The sequence below is a fragment of the Dama dama genome, chromosome 1, assembly GCF_033118175.1.
Source record: "Dama dama isolate Ldn47 chromosome 1, ASM3311817v1, whole genome shotgun sequence".
Classification (NCBI taxonomy): domain Eukaryota; kingdom Metazoa; phylum Chordata; class Mammalia; order Artiodactyla; family Cervidae; genus Dama; species Dama dama.
Genome location: NC_083681.1, coordinates 47,653,724 through 47,678,014, shown reverse-complemented (window position 1 = coordinate 47,678,014; position 24,291 = coordinate 47,653,724). Strand labels below are relative to the sequence as shown.

Below are 24,291 nucleotides of genomic sequence, written 5' to 3'. Positions count from 1 at the left end.
TCAATTAATCTATGGCAAAAGAAGCAAGCATGTACAATGGAGAAAAAAGCAATCTCTTCAATAAGTGGTGCTGGGAAAAACTGGACAGCTTACATATAAAGCAATGAAATTAGAACACTTTCTCATATACAAAAATAAACTCATAATGGATTAAAGACTAACAATAAGACTTGAAACCATAAAAATATCAGAAAAAAACATAGGCAGAACACTCTGACATAAATTGTAGCAATATTTTGGGGGGATCTGTTCTAGGGCTTCCCAGGTGGTGCAGTGGGAAAGAACCTTCTTGCAATGCAGGAGACGTGAGTTCAATCCTTGGGTGGGGAAGATCTCTTGAAGTAGGAAATGGCAACCCTCTCCAGTATTCTTGCTTGGAAAATTTCATGGACAGAGGCCTCTGGCAGGCTACAGTCCGTGGAGATCACGTGACTGAGCTATTGAGCCCTCCTAAGTCAAAGGGAAAAAAAAGCAAAAATAAATGAATGGGACCTAACTTAAAACTTTTTGTAGCAAAGGGAACTATTGACAAAATGAAATACAACATAGAAATGAGAGATTTTTATAAATTATATGTGTGATAAGGTGTTAATATCCAAAATGTATTAATATTAATATAAGCAGCTCATACAACTCAATATGAAAACAATCCAATTAAAAAGTAAGCAGAAACCGTTTTCAGGGCAGCAAAGGAGACACAGAGAGAACAGACTTGTGGCCACTGGGGAAGGCGAGAGTGGGATGAATTGCGAGTGGCATTGACACATATACATTATCATATGTAAAATAGGAAGTTACTGGGAACTTGCTGTATATGATGCAGGGAGCTCAAATCAGGTGCGCTGTGAACCTTGAGGGGTGGTATGGGGTGAGAGGTGGGAGGGAGATTCAAGCGAGGTGGGGGGAGGGAGGGATGTGTGTATACCTATGGCTGATACGTGTTGATATATGGCAGAAACCAACACAACATTGTAAAGCAATTATCTTCCAATTAAAAATAAATTACATGTAAAAAAAAACAGCACAAAGCCTCAAGAGACATTTTTCCTAAGATACACAGATGGCCAACAGGCACATGAAAAGGTGTTTAACATTGCTAGTCATCAGAGAAATGTAAATTAAAACGACAATGAGATATCGTGTCACATTCATCAGAAAGGCTATCATCAAAAAGAAGAGGAAGGCAGAAGAGAAAAGTCAGAGTGAAATGTGAATATGGAACATTGCTGGCTTTGAAGATGGAGGAAAGGGACTAGATGCTAGAAAAAGCTAATGAACAGATTACCTTCTAGAATTTTCAGAATGGAACACAGTCTTCTTAACTCCTTGATTAAGTGACACATATGCAAGAATTTTGAATTATAAAACTATAAGGTAATAAATTTGTGCTATTTTAAGCCATGAAGTCTGTGATAATTTGTTTTAGCAGCTATAGGAAAAAAGTATTCCGCATCCAACAAAAAAAGGGGTATTTGTATTTTTTAAGAACATATGGACATCTTAACCCATTATTGAGGAAATCAAAAGACTACATTAATTCAGTCACATATCATATTTATATTACTTATAATACAAATATACAGTATTATAAACATATAAAGTAGTTCCATATGAATGCAAAGATTCCATGCATTCAAGATAAAAACTCTAAGTGTGTGTGTATGTGTTCTTGTAAGTTCAGAAATTGCTTTTAAAGCTATCATGGTAATGCAAAGTGTCAGGAATGGTTAAAAATTTTTGGAAGAAAAAGATGGAACACTTATATTCTAATATCAAGACTAGAAAATTTTAAGTGTAAAGAAAAGTGAAAGTGTTAGTCACTTATTTGTGTCTGACTCTTTGTGACCTGATGGACTGCAGCCCACCAGGCTCCTCTGTCCTTGGAATTTCCCAGACAAGAATACTGGAGTGGGTTGCCATTTCCTTCTCCAGGGGATCTTCCCCACCCAGGGTTTGAACCTGGGTCTCCCACATTGCAGGTAGACTCTTTACCAACTGAGACATCAGGGAAGCTTTTAAGTGTAAACCTACAATATTTATGCAAGTTTATACAACTAGAATAATTAATGAAAGCCAAAAGTACAGGAACATTCTTAGACCTATGAGAATTCTGTCTCAACAGACAGAATTTTCTAGATTGAAGCTCTCAGGGATCCAATATCCACAGTGTACTGAAACCACCAAACTTCATTCCATCTCAAGGGAGAGAAGTTAATATGTTTGATTTTATTCCTTGTCTGGGAATGGGAAATGGAGGGGGTATAACTTATGTTCTCTCTCCTGGGGATATAAGAAAATGCATAAATGTTTTCTTTCATCTCTTTCAGAATCTCTTCCAGCCTAAAATTTTGCTTTAAATGGAAACTTCCCACTACTTCTGTGAAGCAAGAGACAAGACAGAGTTTGGTGAGTTGAAAACTATAATCAACTAGAAAGAAGAAAAATGCTACACTGGCTCTGTGATTTTATCAAATAACATAGCCTTGAGTTTATCTAGTGTCCAAGTAGAGGCTGTGCCCTGGAGGACATGACTCTGGGAGGAAGATGTTCCCAAGTACTGTGACCGGTAACAGCAGGGGATTCATAAGCAAAGAAGACCTCTCTGGGTAAAAGGCTGAGGTCAGTCAAATGATTTTGGCTAAAGCAGCAGACCGTGGTATGGATGTTTCTTTTTTGACTCCCCTTTGTAGTTTTAATGATTAGGGGTTTATTTTTTCCTTTTATTATTATTTTTTTCCCTGTGACCCTGACGAAATGTGCTTCTTTTCAGGAGGCAGTTAGTCTGTCCTCCAAAGGACTGAGTTGCAATCTAGCTTAAATTTACAGTTACATTTTTGAGCTTTCTTGGTCTATTTATTCTTCATGCTACAAGAGATGATGTCACCATCTTTTTAAGGGAGGATTTTGCAAGGTCTGTTGTTCTCTTTATTCTAAAAAGTTCAGTGCCTGTAAGAGTTCAGTCTGCATCAGATCTGGAGGAGTAATTTAGAAAATATATTCTTGGGCTTCCCTGGTGGCTCAGTGGTAAAGTATCCACCTGCAACACAGGAGATCTGGGAAGATTCCAGTAAGCATGCCCATGTGCCACAACTATTCAGTCTGTGCTCTAGAGCCCAGGAGCTGCCACTATTGAGCCCATGTGCTGCAACTGCTGAAGCCCACACACCCTAGAGCTCATGCTCCACAAAAAAGGAAGCCATAGCAATGAGAAACCCATAGGCTCAAACTAGAGAGTAGCCTCTGCTCTCCATAACTAGAGAAAAGCCCATGCAGCAACAAACACCCAGCACAGTGAAAAATAAATAAATAAAATTATGATTATTTTTTTAAAGTAAAGCAGCTTTAAAAAAATAGAATATATTTAAGGGGCAGAAAGCTGTCTTTGGACAGTGGAGACTAGTTACATTCCTCCTAAGTAGATGTTTTGTTCACTTAGGCTAATCCAGGGCTTTTGCAACAACCAAAACCATCCCTTGTGAGAAGCTCACTATGTAAAGCTTTGAGCAGGAGTAGGAAAGAGATATCTCAAAATTCTACATGGCTCAATCCACTTTTGCCTCCTTGTGCACAAAACTCTAGAAAACTGACAAATACAATGATATAGAGCTGTTATAGCTTGTCCACAAAATCCACTTCCTTCTTTAAAAACTTTTTGAATGACTTTGTAAATATGTGATGGAGTGTAAGAACTAAACCTCTCCAAAACTGGCCTAAAGATGGCTCAAGTTGTGCTGGGCCTTTCTGATGCTGTGCTCCCTGGTAACAATGTTACTGATTGTCTTTTCAAAAGTATTTTATAAAATAAGTCACAGAATAGAGTTAAAACTCAAAGGATATTTCCAGTACAAAAGTCATCTTAAAGGCCGGCTCTATATGGGTAAAACAGAATTCCCAAAGATGGATTTGCAGTTCCAGTACTGGCAGATTAGAAAATGAAAACACTGGTCGAAACTTTATTAGTCTTTATTTCAACTCTTGGAGGTGAAAATCTCCTCCACTTGACTTCGCCTAGGTTAAGTCACTTTGGCTGATATCTAGAATGGAGGCATTCCCAGACCACTGATAAGGAGAGGTGTCTCCCTAGTTTATGTCAGGAAGCAGATCCCCCAAAGCTTAGGGCATTGCCGCTGAAGTCATAAATTATCCTCTGAGCTCACTGCTCTCTATCCGAGTCACAGAAATGTTGCTCATTTGTCTTGTGCATTTCCTGACAGATGCCTTCTCTTATGGCCTTCCCAGGTGGCACAGTGGTAAAGAATCTGACTGCCAATGCAAGAGATATAGGAGACTCAAGTTTGATCCCCGCGTTGGGAAGATCCTTTGGAGTAGGAAATGGCCACCCGCTCCAGTATTCTTGCTGGGATAATCCCATGGACAGTGGAGCCTCGTGGGCTACAGTTCATGGGATAGCAAAGAGTCGGACATGACTGAGTACCCATCCCTTTTCTTAATATTCTTAATATTTTATATTAATAATTAATAATTAATATTCTTAATATTTTCTTAACATTCCAGTAAGCATACCTTAATCTGAACTGTATTTCAATCTCTGTGTAACAAAGCTCCCATATTACACACAATACTAGAATATGTCCTTTCTTTTTCTCCACCCCTGTCATTATTTTTCTGCTACTTTATTGAAACACCTCAGCTTATTTTATCAAACCCAGTGTCTAAGACATAATATTTGCTCCTTATAGGTCAATTACTCCTTTTTTGTCTTGTCTCATCCCATTTAATAATTTTAGTATTTTTCTATTTTCCTCTCTCTCTTCCTCTCTGTCTCCCTCATACATGTCTCCTTCTTTCTCCTCATACTTAATTTATTTCTTCATTTGAACCTATGCCTATCCTAAATATTCTCCATTGGTTAAAGAGACACGGTTATTTAGGTTTAATCATATGAAATTGCTGACCTACAAAAATAACTATTTCACATGGTTTATTAACAAATGCATAAAGAAATGAAGTGGGGCCAATGGCAAAGCAAAGGGGGCAATAACAAGTCAATTCTACAGATGCTAGTTCGTCCTGGGGAGAAGGTACTTCTCATAGAGGAACGCTGAATGTGCCAGCTGCTCTCCTCAGCCGTGCTCACCACCAAAGTGGAATTGTTATCTTTCATGTTGTATTCTGACAGCTGATTTGTCCGCAGGGCTCAGAAACCAGTGGATCCCAGGCTAAAAAGACCATGTATAACTTGAGCTGTTACAATCCCGGTTCCTTTATCCTTGCTGGAATACCCGGCCTGGAGAAGTTTCACATCTGGATTGGGATTCCCTTCTGTGTCATCTATGTTGTGGCTGTTGTGGGCAACGGCACCCTCCTCTACCTCATTGTCATTGAGGACAGCCTCCATGAGCCCATGTTTTTCTTCCTCTTTATGCTGGCCACCACGGACCTCATCTTGTCTACTGCCACGGTGCCCAAACTGCTCAGTAACCTCTGGCTTGGCTCCCAGGAAATAACTTTCACTGATTGTCTCACCCAAATGTTCTTCCTCCACTTCAGCTTTGTGGTGGACTCAGCCATCCTGCTGGCCATGGCACTGGATCGCTATGTGGCCATCTGCTTTCCCTTGAGATACACCACCGTCCTGGCTCCTCAGGTGATTATCAAGCTTGTGGTGGGCATTGTTGTGAGGAGTTTCTTGGTCATCTTGCCAGATGTCTTTCTGCTGAAGCGGTTACCCTTCTGCGGAACACGAATCATCCCCCACACATACTGTGAGCATATAGGTGTCGCTCAGCTTTCCTCTGCCAACATCTCCATCAACATCTGGTATGGATTTTCAGTGCCTGTCATGACTGTTGTCTCAGATGTGATCTTTATTGCTGTCTCCTATATCTTCATCCTCCGTGCTGTCTTTCATCTCTCATCCCAAGGTGCCCGCCAAAAGGCACTCGGCACCTGTGGTTCCCACATCTGTGTCATCCTCATGTTTTACACACCTGCCGCCTTCTCCATCCTCGCCCATCGCTTTGGGCACAGTGTACCTCGAAATATGCTCATTTTATTTGCCAACCTCTACGTGGCCATCCCTCCCGCTCTAAATCCTATAGTGTATGGAGTGAAGACCAAGAAGATCCAGGACAAATTTATTCTCCTCTTTACTTTGAAGAAGACACAATGAGTCTTCATTGTGGGGAGCACCACTGAAGGAGAAATTTAGGCAAAATTGATAAGATAAAATTTTACATAACATGGGAAGACATAAAATAAAGTTATAACTACTATTTACTTGAAATTTTAGAGTTCTACTCATGTAATAAACATATAAGCAGGAGGGAGAAGGGAAAAGTAAAGTCTTTGGGACTTCTAGAAAATCAAAGATTTTTTTTGATTTAGCTTTTCTCACCACTTGTATGGAGAAACTGATGATGGGTACAGAACAGCAGTAAGGGTAAGGTTTATATATTTCTTATTCCAAGTTTTCAGATTTGACGGCTAGATATTTCCTAAAATGCAACCTACCCCTGTGTTTCCCAGTTTTTTAATCAAAGGCAAAGCCTCCTGTCTTTTTAACTAGCTATTAATTCTTTCTACTACAACTAACAAACTTAGGGCTTCACACTTCAGTCTTGATTCTAACATTATTAATCCCTCCTCCTCTGCCCTTTATTGCTTTACTTTGCTATTTTCCATACCAATATTAGATTACAAAAAGTGGATTATCTTTTATATCTATTTTCTTCAACTGAGTGCTCCAATAAAGTTTTCACTGCCCTTGGCCCATATTTTACAACTTTAATTTAATTTATAATAATTATATTTAACTTAAAAATTTACATTTGAATATTTAACTTAAAATTATTTTGAAAATATATTTAATTCAAACATAATTTGAGAGAATATTAATTTTTTCACAGATGAGGAAACAGAAACATGATTACCAAAAGACAAAGAGAGATTTAAGATCAAAAGCCAAGTCTGTCTGATTCTGTGTTCTTTATCCCATTGCTTCCTGGATAGCTACTCACTGAACTGGTTCACAGTCTTCTGAAACTTAATTTTCCAAAACTGACCTAGAAATTCAGTAGCTTTCTCTATAAAAAGTTTTCTTCCTTTCCTGTCTTTCTGTACTGGAAATAGCACCACTTCAAACCTGAATTCCAAAGCAAGGTACCTATAGTTTGTCTTTCATTTTTTCTATGTCACCATCCAACAAAATGAACTCAATATTTGAGTCTGAAGAGCTTAAAAGCCATTCTCACCTTTATCACGGCCAGCTACTTTGGACCCTTATCTATTATTTGTCTCTCTTGAGAGCCTTTCAAAATCATCCTTTTAAATGAGTTCCAACCCTATTCCATCCAACCCACTTTCTCTATAAAAGCCAAAGTGTTCATTTTACAAGTTAAATATGATTGTTTCACTATGTGCATTGAAACTCTTCAATAGTTCCATCCTTTAGATCATGAATAAGTATTGTCCTTAGGATCACTTCAGGGAATGGAAGACTAATAAAAAGAGCAATCTTCCATGAAAATCAGAACCTTGCACTTCATTCACACTTTATGTTTATTTTCATTTCATTTGCACTTCCCCAACTCTTTGAGCAAGTAATTTCAAAAACGTTGGTTTTTTTCTCTTGGATTGTCATACTCAATATTCTGTTATTTTGCAAAAAAAAAAAAAAAAAAAACAACAAAAAACCTCATTGTGGGTAGAATGCATGTTGGGTAGGAGTCATCCATTCTCTTAAGAAACTGTCCCAGGATAAAACCGACTGTTCTGAAATCTCAGCTTAAAAAGAAGCCATGCTTTTAATCAATATGAACAAATTAAATTCCTTAGGAGTAAATAAGAAGTAAAGAGTAAAACTGGCATTCTAAAGTAAGATCCTTTGTGTATGTGTGTGTTGACTTTTTTTCTTTTTGTGTGCAACACCCTTTAGAGAGTTTAGAAGAGACACATGCAAGGACTGTTTTATTCATAGCAGTCTCATAAACCATCATACTTATTTGCTTATTATTTGTCAATCTATTCCTATATTATGAATTCCTTGAAGGTAGAAACTTAGACCTAGGCCTCTTCTTTCACCCTGTCTTTTTATAAAAATACCTGACACACCATGTGTTCTCAATAAAGGTTTCGTGCATACACACAATTCATCAGAAACCCTTTCCTCCATGCCATTGTCTCTTGCTTTTCATTTCTCCTCTATCCAGTTTAGATTCCATAGTGTATCATTTTAGTTATCATTTGTTTATCCTAAATGCAATTTGTCCTAAACTCAACTGTCTCTCTTACACACTCAGTTGACAAAAAATATTCCAGAAAAACAAAGTTACCCTTACATTTTGAAAAAGTTGGAATAAATGATCCCACTGGGCACATTGATACTACTGTTAATAAATTATGACAATATACCACCATACTTGCTGAATTTTAGCTTCTCAGGTGTATCAGATTTCTTCTTGTCTCTTCTACCTGTGTTTTCTCTTTATTCTTTGCTTGGAAATTCCTTTTCAGGCTTCAGTTGAAAATCCTTCCTCAGATATGCCTCCTTTAACTCTGTGTATTAGATTGGTATCTATTGTATACATTCTCATTGCACAATGTCCTTTTTACTTCAGGACTTATCACAAGTTTAATAAGATGATTGCTAGTATACATAATTATGTCATTGAGGACCAGGTTAGTTTCTGCATTTTTTTTCCATCACATTCCTATCACTTGCAAAGCTCCTAGTTATTACAGGTATGCAATAAGTATTTGCTGAAGAAAAGTGTTGAAGCATGATTTTTGCTTAATGAATGAAATCCCTATTTTGCGTGATGGGAGTCTACCTGGATTTATGGAGTCACAGAAAAAGACATTTTGTCCACAGTAAGGTACTAGCTGTTTTTCCACTTATTCCTCAAAGCTCTTCTTTAATCTTTTCCAAGTTATTACCTTTCCATAGTTGTGGAAACTGAACATTTCCAGAACAGTTGTATTAGAGCACAAAGGAAGAGACGTGTGGAACAAGGGATAAATTATGGATTTTGACCACTAGACAGTGAAAGCAGACTACCTCATTGAGCTGATGGGCGGTCCTATTGAAGGTCTTCTAATTAGAAGTCTATACAATAGACTATACCTAGACTGGCTATCTATGATCTTCAGACCTGCACTTTGTGTTAGAGATTTGCACCACATTAACAAAGAATTACCAGCTTGCAATCTAAATAATGAATTGAACACAAAGTGATGATTCTCAACTGATGAAAGATGGAGAGAACTGCCAAGGAAGACTGAACACTGAAATAAATGTCTAAAAAGGTATTTCTTTTTAGAAATATCTTCCCACCTGGGAAAATGGTAGCCACAGTGAGAATTGTTTCCAGCGTTTTATTGTCTAAGGCTAGAAGTAGATGCATTTCCATTCAACAGACATTTCTTGATTATCCACTATGAAACAAGGGATTCAAAATAAAATGAAACATTCTCTGCACCAGAAGTTTTAGGAGTTCTGGGCTGGACCTGGAGGCATGGTGGAGTTTCTTTATCAAATTACTTATCAAGCTAGGTCAAGACCCCACTGAAACGCAAGTATGCTACTATCCTAGATTCCAGAATTACCAAGCCACCACTCATTAAAGCAGAGGTGTCAGTTCCTAAACTGGGAAAGTGTTGATTTGGTTGGCTCATGCCCTAGATTGGCCTTGGGACTTGGGACCTGAGAACCGTACTTCCCTCTGGTTTAGAGGCCCTCTTCTAACTTGTCTCTAATCCCTGGAGAAGAGAAGGGAAGTACATTTGCACTCCACTCATCCAGACTTTGTGTTTGTCCTTCTCTACTGTAAGCATGATCCTGTGTCTTTCTCCCTTGTTGTGGTGCCTATTATCACCATCCCTGGGACTGCTTTTTTTCCCCTCTGATCCATTTTTTGCTTGCTGTGTTTCTGCAGGCTCCAGTTCTTACCCTGACTTTGCAAAACAATTCCAGGGCCAGGACTTCCAAGGTATCAGCCAGTGGTGAACTTTATTGAGTTTTACTGAGCAGGGAATAAAGCTGGTGAGAAATGGAGGTGGTGGGAAGGAGAGAGGGAGGTGGGGAAAGAGTGGGCTCTAGGAAATAGGAAAGGCCAAGATTAGAACTTTGAATAAAATTCTATTAATAGAGATGACATTTATGGTAAGAGTATGACATGAGAAAGAATTATCTATTAGAAGCTTAATTCTGAGTCCCTCTCCCATTGCTTTCCCCAAAATGTTTCTAGATTTTTCTGAAAAGCAAAAGTGTTAAGTGCTAAGGATATTTAAAAAAACAAAAAACAAAAAAAAAACATTTAAAGAGAATAAATGGTCATGATAGACTTAGGAATGGTTATAACCAACTGGGGCCCACCATTTGGAAATTAAAATTTGATATGCCACCTCAGGGGCTTCCCTGGTAGCTCAGCTGATAAAAAATCTGCTTGCAACGCAGGAAACCCCGGTTTAATTTCTGAGTCAGGAAGCTCCCCTGGAGAAGGGATAGACTACCCTCTCCAGTATTCTTGGGCTTCCTTGATGGCTCAGATGGTAAAGAATCTGCCTGCAATGCAGAAGACCTGTGTTCGATCCCTGGGTTAGGAAGATCCCCTGGAGGAGGGCATGGCAACCTCCTGCAGTAGTCTTGCATGGGGATTGCCTGACAGGCAATAGTTCATGGGGTCGCAAAGAGTTGGACATGATTGAGAGACTAAACAGCACAGAACGCCACCTGAGAGACTTAGGTTATTTTGTGTAAACATGGGTTTGTATTTGTGAATGCATTTTTGAATGTGTCCTGTTTTGGGGGATGATGGAGCAAGCACTAAGATATCCACCTGCCCTACACACCATGGAGGGGCACAAATAAATACATAATGGAGGTGAACGGTTACTATCCGAAATGAGTCTTACAACAGTCCTTCTGTGACCCATGGACCAACCATGAACTTCCTCTTTCTCAAAAGGGGCAGAAGGGAGATCTTCACAAAGGCACACAGCATAAAAAGAAAAATAATCATAAGGCATAGATTATACTATTTCATGATCAAGATGTTGTGGAAGGACCTATCCCATATTTAACTTAGAGCTGGAGGAAACAGCATGTGGAGATATAGGACATGTCATTGCAATATACCTAACCTTAGGAGAGAGGAAGAAAATGCTCAGCAATCAGTCACAGATCAGTAAATAAGGTGGGACTAGAATGCATGCTGAAGACAAAATCTATTTAGGATTCTGTCATGAAAAGGACTGTAATCAAAGACAGAGACAGTACTGATTATTAAAAAGACTGCATCATAGTGACTACCGGGCAGTTTCAACAAAGTATGAAAATGTAAAGGCAGGGACCTTTCCATTGTTATCTACTTTGAAGGTAGGTGAGCAAGGTTCTACTAATTTTTCTCATCTAGCTCTGTCCTACCTTTCAGACCATCTCAGTGGTTTGTAGTGTCTGGTTTTCCTAGGTCTGTTGGTGGGAGTCTTTACCTGGTTTAGAAGTATTTAATATGAGAGGCAAATTTTCACGCTTTTCTAGATCTTCCATTTTCAGAGTTGAAGTGTAGGAGCTTGTTGTGTTTTGGTAGGCTGTGAGGGAGAAGATTGAGGGAGAAGAAGGCGAATGGTAGGGTAGGTACTTGAGTAAACTGTGGACATGATCAAGTCAAGGAGAGTGAAGAACAACAGGACCCTTCTGTCACTCATTTATTCAACAAATATTTATTGAATGCTCTGCAGCAGACACTGAACAGGGATAGAACAATTAAATTAGCAGACATGATATCTGTTCTCTTAAAGTTTGCCATTTATTAAGGGAGAAAGCTAAATAAAATGTGATACATGTTCTGTTTGGGTAATGTGGAGTGCCAGGAACATACCTGGGAATATGATCTAATTTGAGTGTTGTTCAGGAAAGCTTGCTGTGTACTGTAGATGGGTAGAAGTTACCTAGAGAAGGAGAGTCTGTTAAGCTGAAGAAATGTCCAAGATCAAACTTAGATGCAAAATAATTCAGACAAAAATATTCCCAGAAACTGAAAGTCATATTGAGGGTGACATATTTGGTAGACCAAAGTTATCTCCCCTTTGACATGGGAGACACTTGATGGCCTTTGCCACTTGGAATCTGGTGTTAGTTAATATGATACTTGTTTCAGACTGAACAAAAGAAATCGCTGAGGGTCTTTAAAGTGGCGTTGAGGAACTACATGAGACAGGGGTGTCAGTAAAGCCACGGGGCCTGATTAGGGAGAAAATCAAGAGCTGTATACAGATTCTTCAGTTATGAGGTATGCCAGCAAGAGATGTATAGAGGTGGATACTAGTCACACAATCAGTTAATGCATGTCTTCAAATTAATATCCATCTGCTTACCTTACTAGATAGAAAACAAATGGGAATATTTTGAATAATCTTTCCAACCACTCTGTAATGCCAGGAGACAAAGTAGAAGACAAGAAAACACAAGACAAACTGCTTCAAGGCTAAAGAGATGGAAGAGCGCTGATGTTCCTTTTACTATTCCTCTTTCCTTCAGTCCTCTATCAATTGACACATTTTACCAATTCTGTCTTCCGTCTCCGAAAGAGGTTTATTCATCTCCTCTGTGACATTCCTTTAGGTCTCCATTGTCCACCTCCCTGCGGCAGTTATCACACTCTAGTGCTTTTTACACAATATGTTCTTTTTCCATCTGGGCACACATTAGGACTTAAACAAATTTTCACTGTTTCAAAGTTTATAAAATAGTTATAATGGTCTTCAAAAAAAACCTAGATTTTCTGGCTTCCTATATGCTCAGAAATCAATTGTATCCTACATAAAATATCTAGTCTTTAAAAGTAATATCAAATGATATTGTTGATTAAATTTAGTCTGGGCACTACTTGGAGGGAAATAGATCTCTGCCAACCTTTCCTTTTTATTTCATGTAAATTGTTTATTTAGGTTTTATTATTATCCATGAATCATATTTGTTAATTTATATTTTCCTGAGTATCATCAATTTTACTTTACTTGTCAAAAGTTAGAATTAATTTTTACAGTATCACTATTGTTAGAAAATATATATTTTTATCATTAGAGATTACTTTTATCTTGATTCTAATCATCATGCTTACGTCTTTCTCTTTTGCTTTTAGAGACTTAATTCAATTGATTACATTTACCATATTTTTCTCTTTTTAAAATAATCAGTTTCCAATTTTTGACATAATATCAAGTTATGGAGCAAAAGATAATATTTATACTATTCATATTATAGTATTTCTCATTCACTTGAAAGTGAGTTTAAGACTAGAATTTTGAATATTAAAGCAGCATCTAATACTTTTTGAAGTTTTGCCATTTAGTGAGATTGTTAGTGCTATATCTACATTTTGTCTTCCTTCTTTATTTAATGTTTGTTGCTTACTTATTTACCTAAATGTATTTCTTAAAAGCATTCTTATATGGATTTTAGATACACACCTTTTAAATAAAATTTAGAGGTTTTATTGTGACTTGAGTTACATGTATTTTTTTGATTCAGGAGGAATTTTGTTATAGTTAGTGTGAGTTGTGAATCTAGCTACATTTTTTCTACAATAGACAACAAATAATTGTCGAACTATCTGTGGAATAATTCCGTATTTTCTCACTGATTTTTGATTCCTCCAATTGCAAATAGTATTCAAGTTATGATTCATTGGGCAGCTATATATTTTGCTCTTTGGGCATATTTGTTCTTGAGCCATCATTATACTATGTAATTTATTTATGTGTATTTAATTCATTTTTTATATTTATATATTTAATAAGTATATTGAAGTTAATCATGCCATTTTAACTCATAAATAATATAGGACTCATTTATTATCATTTAAAATATGTTCCTAACATGTATTTTATTAATTTTAAATATATTCTGAAATCATATCACCCTTTAAATATAAATCTTAAGTGGATTTTGTTAAAATAATTGGCAGTAATCATTTCTTAATATTTTATTTTTACAAAAGCTCATTTTATAAAACAAATTACATACATATGAAGTTAAAAGTTCAAATTTCTTTCCTCACCTTACCCTAAATTTGAGAAATATTGCTTAGAATAGTTGACGTATATTCCTCCAGTTTTTGAATGCAAATACCATGAATACCAAATCAACATTAACATAATAACATTATATTGCAATCTTTTTCCACATAAATATATTTTGGCATCTTTTAATTCCCATAAACATAGCTTTACTTTATTCTTTTTCTCTACTCTATATTCTTCCATTATATGAAGAGATTGTAAATGTTAAAGTCATTTCCATATTAAAAGCTAAACTGGTGTCACCTTTTCAATTTTCATATTTTTTATATTATAATTTCACTCAAATTTTAGATATGTTGCTACTATGAATATCTTCATGCCATTTGTTTTATTTGTTTAACTGAATCTTTGGAAATATTCCTTAGTTGGAACTACTCTGGGGCAATGAATATGTGCATTTTATGTTTTGATACATATTGCCAAGTTAGTTTCTAAGAATGTTACACAGTAAACTCTTGTAAAATAGTTATAATAGTTTTTCTTTCCTCAGACCCTTAACAGAGTTGGACATCAATGATATAATCAGTATTTATGATTTTTCTAATCCTACAATATACCATATCCTTGTTTTATATTGAGTTTAATTATTTATGAGACTGAGAATATTCTACATATGTGTTAAAGATTAGAATTTATTTTTACATGACTTTGTTTATAATTATTGTCAATTTTCCCACTGAGTCAAAGGACTTTACTATAGTGATTTCTAAAAATACCTTAAATAATTTTAAGACAATGTTTGTATTTGTAAATCTCTTTGATATCTGGCTTTATAGAAGACAGATGGATTCTCATATCAGCGTCTACATTCCATCTCTCATAATACATTATTGTTATACATATATCTACTACTTTTTTAGAAGATTCTTTTCCCATATAGGCCATTACAGAGTATTAAGTAGAGGTCTCTGTGCTACATAAATATATATAGTAACAGAATTTTATATTTTTCATTTGGATTAATCTTTAATTATGCTATTTTTGTTATGTGATTCACTGCCTCTTGTGTAATTTTGCTTCTCTGTGTATTGGTCTTTCCTGTAACTGAATCTTTTTTTTTTTAACTGAGTCTATTTTTAATGAAATGGATCCTACCTGGATTTGAGCACAGATGATACTGGCACTGCTCCTGACTGCCAGCCTTATCATTTCTCTCTGAAATTACAATCTTTCACTTCCTTTTTCTCACTGGTTAGGATAACACTGCATCACATCTGCCTTTAATTTTTCAAGGAATATTAAGTACGTTTGAGTCAGTCTATGCAGAAGTCTTGGTGGGAAATGATGGTATGTAAGACAGAGCAGTCAATGCATGGGTAGTAAAAAGTGGATGTAATATAGAGATACTTAGGGACTCAATGCCTGCAATGTGATAATTGTTTGAAAGATGAATAGGGTGACTGATATGAGGGAGATATGACTAAGATAATTTCAAGGCTTTTAGATATAGAAATTCATGGTGTTACACTATCAGTTGCTGAGTTGAAAAACAGTATAGGAGAAGCAGATCTGGGGCAATGAGAAGAGAAATGTGGTGGTTTGGAACATACTGAGTTGGGTGCACTTGTGAGGTTTTTCAGTGAAGATGGCAGGCATAGGATAACTAGTTGCGAAAAGTATAAGCTAACTAGTTCCAAGGCTGAGGAGAGGAATATTTTCAAAATTATAAACTTAACAGTCTTCAACATAGGAGTCACAGTTAAAGTCATGGTGTTTGGAGATATTACCCATGTGGAGTTTGTCAACCTAGAAAGCAACAGACATGGACAGAGCACTGAAAAATACCAACACTCAAGAACAGGTAGAAAAGGGTGACTCATTCCCTGGTGGCTCAGCGGTAAAGAATCCCCTTGCCAGTGCAGATTTGGGAAGATTTAACATGCTGCAGAGCAGCTAAGCCCGTGTGCCACAACTACTAAAGCCCGCGCACCTTAGGGCCCATGCTCCGTGGGAAGAGAAGTCATCGCAATGAGAAGCTGATGCACATCACTGGCCACACAAAAAGCCCATGCAGAAATGAAGACCCAGCATAGCCATCAGTAAACATTAGTAAATAAATAAAATAAAATATTAAAAAAAGAACAAGTAGAAAAACGAGTGAATACTGAAGTTGGAGTAAAAAATTTCTGTGTCATATCACAAAATAAGACAGTTTGGAAGAAAGGCTCAACTGTTTTGATGATGTTTCATAAGACTGAGTAATTTTATTAATTAGATAGGGTCAAGAAGATCATTGCATAGTGCTGCCAGGAGACTGGGCTCCCTCTGCTGGGGTAGTTTTCCGGGATTAAGAAGAGGGTTCTATTCTTTCACCAAGACAAATCTGACATAGTAAGTTACTGGAGAATGTCTGATCTTCAAAACTTTCCCAACCTGGGCATATCTGACGTGGCAGAGTAAACGATTTCAATCTTAGATTTTATAGAAGAATTTTCTTTGTCTTCTCTTTACGTTTATAGGGTGTAGAGAAGAATAAAGAAGAGACTGCATGACCATGCTTTAGTGTCATACATTAAGCCTATCTTTTCAGCCCCTTGTGACCTTTGGGCTTTACATTGAACTTTTTTCCAAATCCCTGACCAGTGATGTTTCTTTGCCTAATATTATTTTTGTACATATTTTCTTAGAAAGTTTCCTGAGTAGCTGCTAGCCAGGCAGGACTTGCTTTAGAGTTACATGACTTACATCTCTGGGAAAAGTTATTTCTATTATGACTTAAAATTGTGACTAAAAGCTTTGCAAATATTTATGAGTAAAGAGAAGAGAAGGATAGTTCATTACTTTCTAGAACTGAAAGTGAGCAGATGATACTGGAGAAGGCTCAGAGATGCATGTCTGTAGATAATGTTAACAGTCAGTCATGAACTTTCCATTTTCAGTCTGTGAGACACAATCTATCCAAGATCATGATGGCCACGTTCAACTTGACCAGCTTCGTGAATCCAGGCTCATTCATCCTGCTGGGAATCCCAGGACTGGAGCACTTCCACATCTGGATCGGGATTCCCTTCTTTATCATTTACCTTGTGGCTCTTGCAGGCAACAGTGTCCTTCTCTATCTTATTTCCATGGAGCGCAGCCTTCATGAGCCCATGTTCTTTTTCCTCTCCATGCTGGCGGCTACAGATCTCATCCTGTCTAACACATGTGTACCCAAAACATTCAGCATCTTCTGGCTGGGTCCTCAGAAAATCACCTTTCCTGGATGTCTTACTCAGATGTTTTTTCTCCACTATAGCTTTGCCATGGATTCCGCCATCCTGCTGGCCATGGCATTTGATCGTTATATTGCTATTTGCTTCCCCCTAAGGTATAACACTATTCTCACCCGTCAGGTTATTACTAAGATTGTAATGGGTATTATCAGCAGGAGCTTCTGTATCATCTTCCCATGCGTGTTCCTATTAAAGCGACTGCCTTTCTGCCAAACACTCATCATTCCACACACATACTGTGAGCACATAGGCATTGCCCAACTCGCCTGTGCAGACATCTCCATTAACATCTGGTATGGTTTTGCTGTGCCTGTAATGACTGTTACATCAGACCTGATCCTCACTGGCATCTCCTACACTCTCATCCTTCGTGCTGTCTTTAACCTTCCATCCCAGGATGCCCGCCAGAAAGCCCTCAACACATGTGGCTCCCATGTTTGTGTCATTCTTATATTCTACATACCAGCCATATTCTCTGTCCTCACTCACCGTTTTGGTCACAATATTCCTCACTCCTTCCACATATTGATTGCCAACCTCTATGTGGCCATTCCTCCTGCACTCAATCCAATCATCTATGGGGTGAAAACCAAGCAGATTCGGGAAAAGATAATCCTACTCTTCTTCCTTAAAGGGACCCAGTGACATGAGACTGAGAGTTTGGGAAAGAAAACAGGTAACTATATCCATTTTGGAACACATTTCATTTTTTTCAAAGCTAGAATACAATGACAACTTAAATTTTTATGAAATCCTAGAATTCCACTGTGAGTTGGAAGTGGAACTCCAACTTCACTTCATTGTAAGAAGCAATGAGACAGGATAAGAAAGTAGATGTCAAGAAGGGAGGCAAGATTTGAAGATATGTACCTGAAAAGATAGATCAACGAAAAGTTTCTGTACCATTATGAAGTAGATTTCTGAGTCTTAAGGCATAAGTTGAGGATCATGTATAATTTGGATAGACTATTCGTATTATAAATAGATTGTAAGAGATAAGCAAAGGTCTACCAGTTTGGAATATCTTTGTAGGACACTTTTCAGTTGAGAGTTATAGAAGCTAGCAAGTGATTACCCTCTTTTAAGAATCATTCAGGAAAATTATTAATCTAAACATGGTTCTCAAACATTGGTTGGTGCCACAATCACCTAGGGAACTTGGCAAAAATGTAGAGGTTCAGGATAGATTGTAATTCACTGGGCTTTTGGGTTCTTTAACATTTCTCTGTACGATTCTGATACCTAAGAAATCTTGGATCCTTCCAGATCAAAAGTCCTGGTCCTTTGAAAACCTGTAGACTCGGTTCTTGTAGTAACTTCCTGGGCCTGGAAGTAGCATAGTTCTTTATGTTCAGCATAGCTACTTTACTTCTTTCCTCATATTATTTATCCACCTTAAAACTCCACAACTTGAAATTTCATGTTCTAAAAATATACTATCAATTATCTATACTTTTTGCAGTTTTTAAAGAACTTTGACTTTGAGCACAAAAACTTTTTATCAATATTGTTGATTATTTTAACGTCCATAGAAATGATCCTTTAATAACTTGGTGTGGTAGATTGTATTTTCTAAAGATAGCCACAATAATAATATATTCCATCTTCTATGCTTTTCTGTAGTGCAAACTTGCCATTCCTATGTTAACAAGTGGAAGATAATTCTACTTCTTTTGAACCTGCACTAGACATACAGATTCTTTTACAAACAGAAATCAGTGTTAGTAATATTTGAAGCTTCTGAAATTAAACCATAAATTTTTTTTGCTGTTTCTAGCTGAGTCTCTTGAAATACTTGAACTTGGTGTGCTCCCTCTTAGAATCCAACTACTGTGCAAAAAGCATCCCCAGCAACATGGAGCAGCCATGTCTAAATATTCTGGAGGGTGGCCCCAATGGAGACTCCAGTTAACAGTCAGCAGCAACTGCCAGTTATGTTGGTAAGCCATCTAGAACTTCCAGTCCAGCTGAGACTTCAAGTATCTATAGGATCTCAACTGACATCTCTTTGTAATGCATGAAAGACTAAAAGACAGAACTCGTCATCTAGTCAAAGCCAAGCCATAGAACCATGAGAAGTAATAATTTGCTATTTTAGGCCAATAAATATGGGAATGGTTAGTCATGAAACAATAGATTAATAATGTAGAATTTGGTAATAGGAAGTATGGTGTTGGTATACAAAAAAGCATAAAACATGCTGCATTCGCTGTGGAATAAGTCAACAGGCAGAAGCTGAAAGGGCCTTGAGGAGGCTGTTAATGAAGTCTTGAAAAACAGTAAGAAAATTATTACTAGAGGCTGGAGACAAATGAGGACTATGTAGTTGTAGAAAGTTTGGTAATATCATACTTACAATACTGTGAAAAACAGAAAATATAACTAATTAACTGATATATTTGGCTGAGGAGATTTTGAGGCAGAATACCAAAAATATCAACATTATTTTTATGACACTTATGATAAAGTACAGATAAAGAGATATAAGCTAAAATGAAAACATTCAGTGTTTAATCATTGTTAGAGTAAATGTAAAGGAGTCATGACTGTCGGGAATCAAAGTTTTATTTATTTATTTTTAATTACCCACACAACAGTCTTTCCAAATGACAAAGGACTCGCAAAAGAAAAAGTGCCCTCAGGGTATAATGTCATCTTTAGGATGAGTCTGTAAGATCCTTTGTTAAGAATACAGAAAAAGAAGAAAAAAAAAAAGAATACAGAAATATTTAAGGATATGCCTAATAAATCTTTTTAATTAGATAAAGAAGCTTCTAAGAATCTTAATCTTCTTAAGAAGAGTCATAGCTCATGATTCTTCTTAAGAAGATTTCTTTCTTAAGAAGAATCATAGCTCAAGAATCATAGAGAATCATAGCTCATGCAAAATCAGACAGGTGGCAATCTGGAAGATATTTGTGGGTATGACTTTTGTCTAATGCAGTAAACACTAAAAGAGTCATAGAAAATCACAGTTTTTAAGACAAAATAGATATAAGCACCATCATTTTGGACTAAAAGGGACAGAGTGCAAAATTAGAAGGGGATTTTGGGCTTTCAACTTTATTATTCTGGAAACAGACTGAAAAAAGTATTCAGATGTAAACACACTTTGTTTCTCATTGAAGCACAAAGGTGACATGGAATCTAGAGCTAATTGCCTAAAGGGCTTCCCTGGTGGTTCAGACAGTAAAGAATCTGCCCGTATTGTGCGAGACCCAGATTCGATTCCTGGGTCAGGAAGATTCCCTGGAGAACGGAATGGCAACCCACTCCAGTATTCTTGCTTGGAGAATTCCAAGAACAGAGGAGCCTGAAGGGCTATAGTCCATGGGGTCACAAAGAGTCAGACACGACTGAGTGACTAACATTTAACTTAGCCAAGAGCCATGGAAAATCATTCCCAGGGAATAGAACTGGATTCTTATTAAGAAACTGATGATACTTACCTTTGAATGGATTTTAAAAAACTACACTTTAAAAAAATTTTTTTAGAAAACTACACTGACTGTACAATGATTCTCCCAATATTTTACAAATGAATATTGCAGTTATCCTATCTGCATATCACTATGGTATGTTGCTGGTGTGAGCAGTTGATTTGTTTCCCATTTCTTTACTCCACAGGTCTTGAGAGGAACTGCACTCAAGGATCTATATGCAAGGAACTGAACTCAAGGAATCCTACTCACACATTGTCCTGATTTAAAGGTTGAAATCCTGGACTTTGAACTAATCCCATAATATGAACAAGACCTGGAAATCTCAGGGAAAAGGTAAATGCATTTTGCATGTAGGAGGAGATCATTATAGTGGCCAAAGGGTAAGTTGTTGTAGGTTTTATTTTCCAAAAATGGCCAAAACAATATTTTGCATTCCATATACTTTCATCAGTATGATCTTGCTATTGCTTCAAAGTCCAATTTAATTCTACCCCCTCTTATCTGGGCTGCCTTAGAGACTTTGGAAAAAAGAATGCAATAGATGTAATGTTTCAGGATATCCAAAACTAGATTTTAAGAAATCTTACATCTTCCTCATTGGTGTTATTGTATTTTTGGACATTCTCTCTAGAACACAGACATTATAGTGTGAGAATCCCAACCCACATGGAGAGTTTATGTGATTGACAGTCTGTCTGAGCTCCTAGTTAATAGCCAGAATCAATTGCATCAATTTTAAAGAAACTTAGAAATGACTACAACTTCATAAAAAATCCAATTGCAGTCATTTGTGTGTGTGAGAGAAATTTCAAGTGACAATAGCCCATAAAATCAATAACAGATAATAATAAATTGTTTTAAATCACTGCTTTGGGGGAGTAGTTTGTAATGCAGTTACAAATAACTGAAACAATTTGATTTTCAGTACTCTGAATTTTTCTCCAAAACTCTTAACCATTCTACTTCATCTATCTCATTGTTTGGAAATACATAAATATATAATATGGAAATATATATATATGGTATATATGGAATGTATATGTGTGTGTATATACACACACACACACACATATATATATACACACACATTCTTCATAATCTAAATTATAAGCATTCAGTTCCTGACCCATTACCTCCTGTTTTCTAATTCACTTTCTCTTGAATCCCATTGCAATAATCCTTCAATTTCAATGCAGTAATAATCAAACTCATTACATTTTCATATTGCCTCATTTTTTCTCCTCCTTACCAGCATGAATTTAAGGTTCATTCCTAGAATTAGTTTAGTACAAATGCTTTCTCCTTTTCACTCTCCTTTACCTAACATGCATGTGCACATGCACACAAACACTTTATTGTACTTTTTCAGTAACAGGACACTTGTCATTTCTATTCTAACTTCATTGGCTAAAACCAGCCACATGTGAACATGTGCACTCAGTTGTTCAGTCGTGTTCAAACTCTTTGCAACCCCATGGACTGTAGCCTGCCAGGCTCCTCTGTCCATGGAATTTTCCAGGCAAGAATACTGGAGCAGGTTGCCATTTCCTCCTCCAAGGGATCTTCCCAGCCCAGGGATCGAACCTGGGTCTCCTGAATCTCCTTCATTGGCAAGCGAATTCTTTACCACTGAGCCGCTAGGAAGTTCCACCTGCCACATGTCCCCATCTACATACATCAGAAGCACATATACAGAAAGTAAAGACAAGTCAGACATATGAGAATGAAAAACCTCTGTTGCAGAATCCAGCCAACCTTGCCTTTTTGTCTCTGGTCTCATCTACTCTTGTTTACCCGCCCCCCTCACTCTTGCCTTACTTGCCTTCCTGAATCTCAAACACATCAGATACAGTCTACTTCAGGGCCTTGATAATTCACTTGCTGTAAATGTCCAAGTTTCATGTTGCATCAATTAAATCAGCATGATTATGGGTAGGATTAATGCATCAGCAGTTTTTATAATAAAAAGCCCCAGGAGTTTCCAGTCTACAGTAAAGTTTTGGAACCACCAACTTTAAGTATAATTAATAGCTTTATTTTACAGATGAGGAATCTGAGGATTTGAAAAATTGAAAATGTATTTGAAATTTCTCAGTTAGTAAATATCAGAGCTGGGACTCAAATCTGTATATCTCTCAGTCCCAACTGCTATATTTCCTGTATAAAATAGATTCTTCTGTGTGTGAGCACTAGAATAAAGGAAATCATCTTTCAAGTTTCTTTATGCATCTGTGCTAAGGCCCTTTAGCAGTGTCCAACTCTAATAGTGTTGCAACCCTATGGACTGCAGCCCGCCAGGCTCCTCTGTCCATGGGATTCTCCAAGCAGGAATACTGGAGTGGGTTGCCATGCCCTCCTCCAGGGGATCTTCCAGAGATTGTACCCTTGTCTTTTACAACTCCTTCACTAGCAGGCAGATAGATTCTTTACCACTATAGTCACCTGGGAGACCCCAAGTTTCTTCATACTTACTCTCAAATAACTTTTCAAAAATCTTGCACAAAATTAAACACCAACTTGCATGAAATTCACAGACAAATTGGGAATAGCATTTTGCACTGAATACGTATTTATAGTTCAATACCAGTGAATCAGATACTAGGTCTGGGGCGTGAGAGGGAGAAGAGGGGTGACAGGATAACTAAGATGTTTACGATGATGTGCGATCTGCCCAGTGAGTACACTTGAAATAAATCTGAGTCTGCCGTGTCTCTTTTTCCTTGGAAAGCCATATTCTCATAGCTCAGAATCACTCTAGTCCTAGATAATCTTAGATGATGGTCCTATTCTGGGAAGAAATGCCATTGTTTCCTGTCACATATTTCCCAAGTACACACTTTCCATGTTGCCTTAATTTATAGGAATTTTTCTTGACCCAATCAACCTAACATTCAATTTTGCATTTCCACTCCAGGATACCTAGCTGAACCAAGTGAGAGTTTGATGGAAAACACTGAAGAATATTTCAGAAGACAAATATGTAACTTCCTTAGAGCATTGTTGGAAAAGCATGTATGTTGCACTGGACTATAACTAACAGTACCTTTGAGTAGATAGCTTATGATCTGGTACAATTAGATGAAGGAAAAAAGAACAAAAGTTACCCAAATGGAGTGACAAAATGTTAAGAGAATAAAGACTTAAACTCAAGCTAGAGGAATTCAGATCAAACATAGTGACTATTTTCTTGGGAACGGGAGAACCAAAGGAAGTTGTGCAAAATCCAACTCCAGGTAGATCTCTTCCCAGTCTATTTTTATTCCTTGTTGCCTCCTTTCTCTTTGAATTTTCCTTCTCAACAGTTTGACACAGTTTGGCAAATTATATCTTTTTCTCAAGGGCTGAGTGAGTATTAACTTACTGTGAGACAGTGATGATCCTTCCTGACTTAAAAAAATGTCCAGCATCTAAGAGAAGACTCTGACATGACTGTGTTTCCCCAGAGATCTTCTTTGCAAATTCACTTTTACTTTTAGCAACTGGGAGCACTGGTGCTCTGAGCCACACCACAGCCCCTTTGGGTGTAAAAAGCCTTCAGAGGGTAGAGATAAATGAGACCAAATCTCAGATCCTGGAACTATACTATTTTG

The 24,291-nt window shown here is 37.1% G+C and overlaps 2 protein-coding genes across 2 annotated transcripts; both read left to right on the top strand.

Annotated features, from left to right (window-relative positions):
* The first annotated feature begins 5,191 nt into the window (after window positions 1-5,191).
* Window positions 5,192-6,133, top strand: LOC133053924 (olfactory receptor 52H1-like). The gene has a single exon (XM_061138388.1). It carries the CDS (start codon window positions 5,192-5,194, stop codon window positions 6,131-6,133), a length of 942 nt encoding a protein of 313 aa, XP_060994371.1.
* Window positions 6,134-16,949: 10,816 nt separating this feature from the next.
* Window positions 16,950-17,903, top strand: LOC133053916 (olfactory receptor 52H1-like). Its single transcript, XM_061138376.1, has one exon. It carries the CDS (start codon window positions 16,950-16,952, stop codon window positions 17,901-17,903), a length of 954 nt encoding a protein of 317 aa, XP_060994359.1.
* Window positions 17,904-24,291: the final 6,388 nt, after the last annotated feature.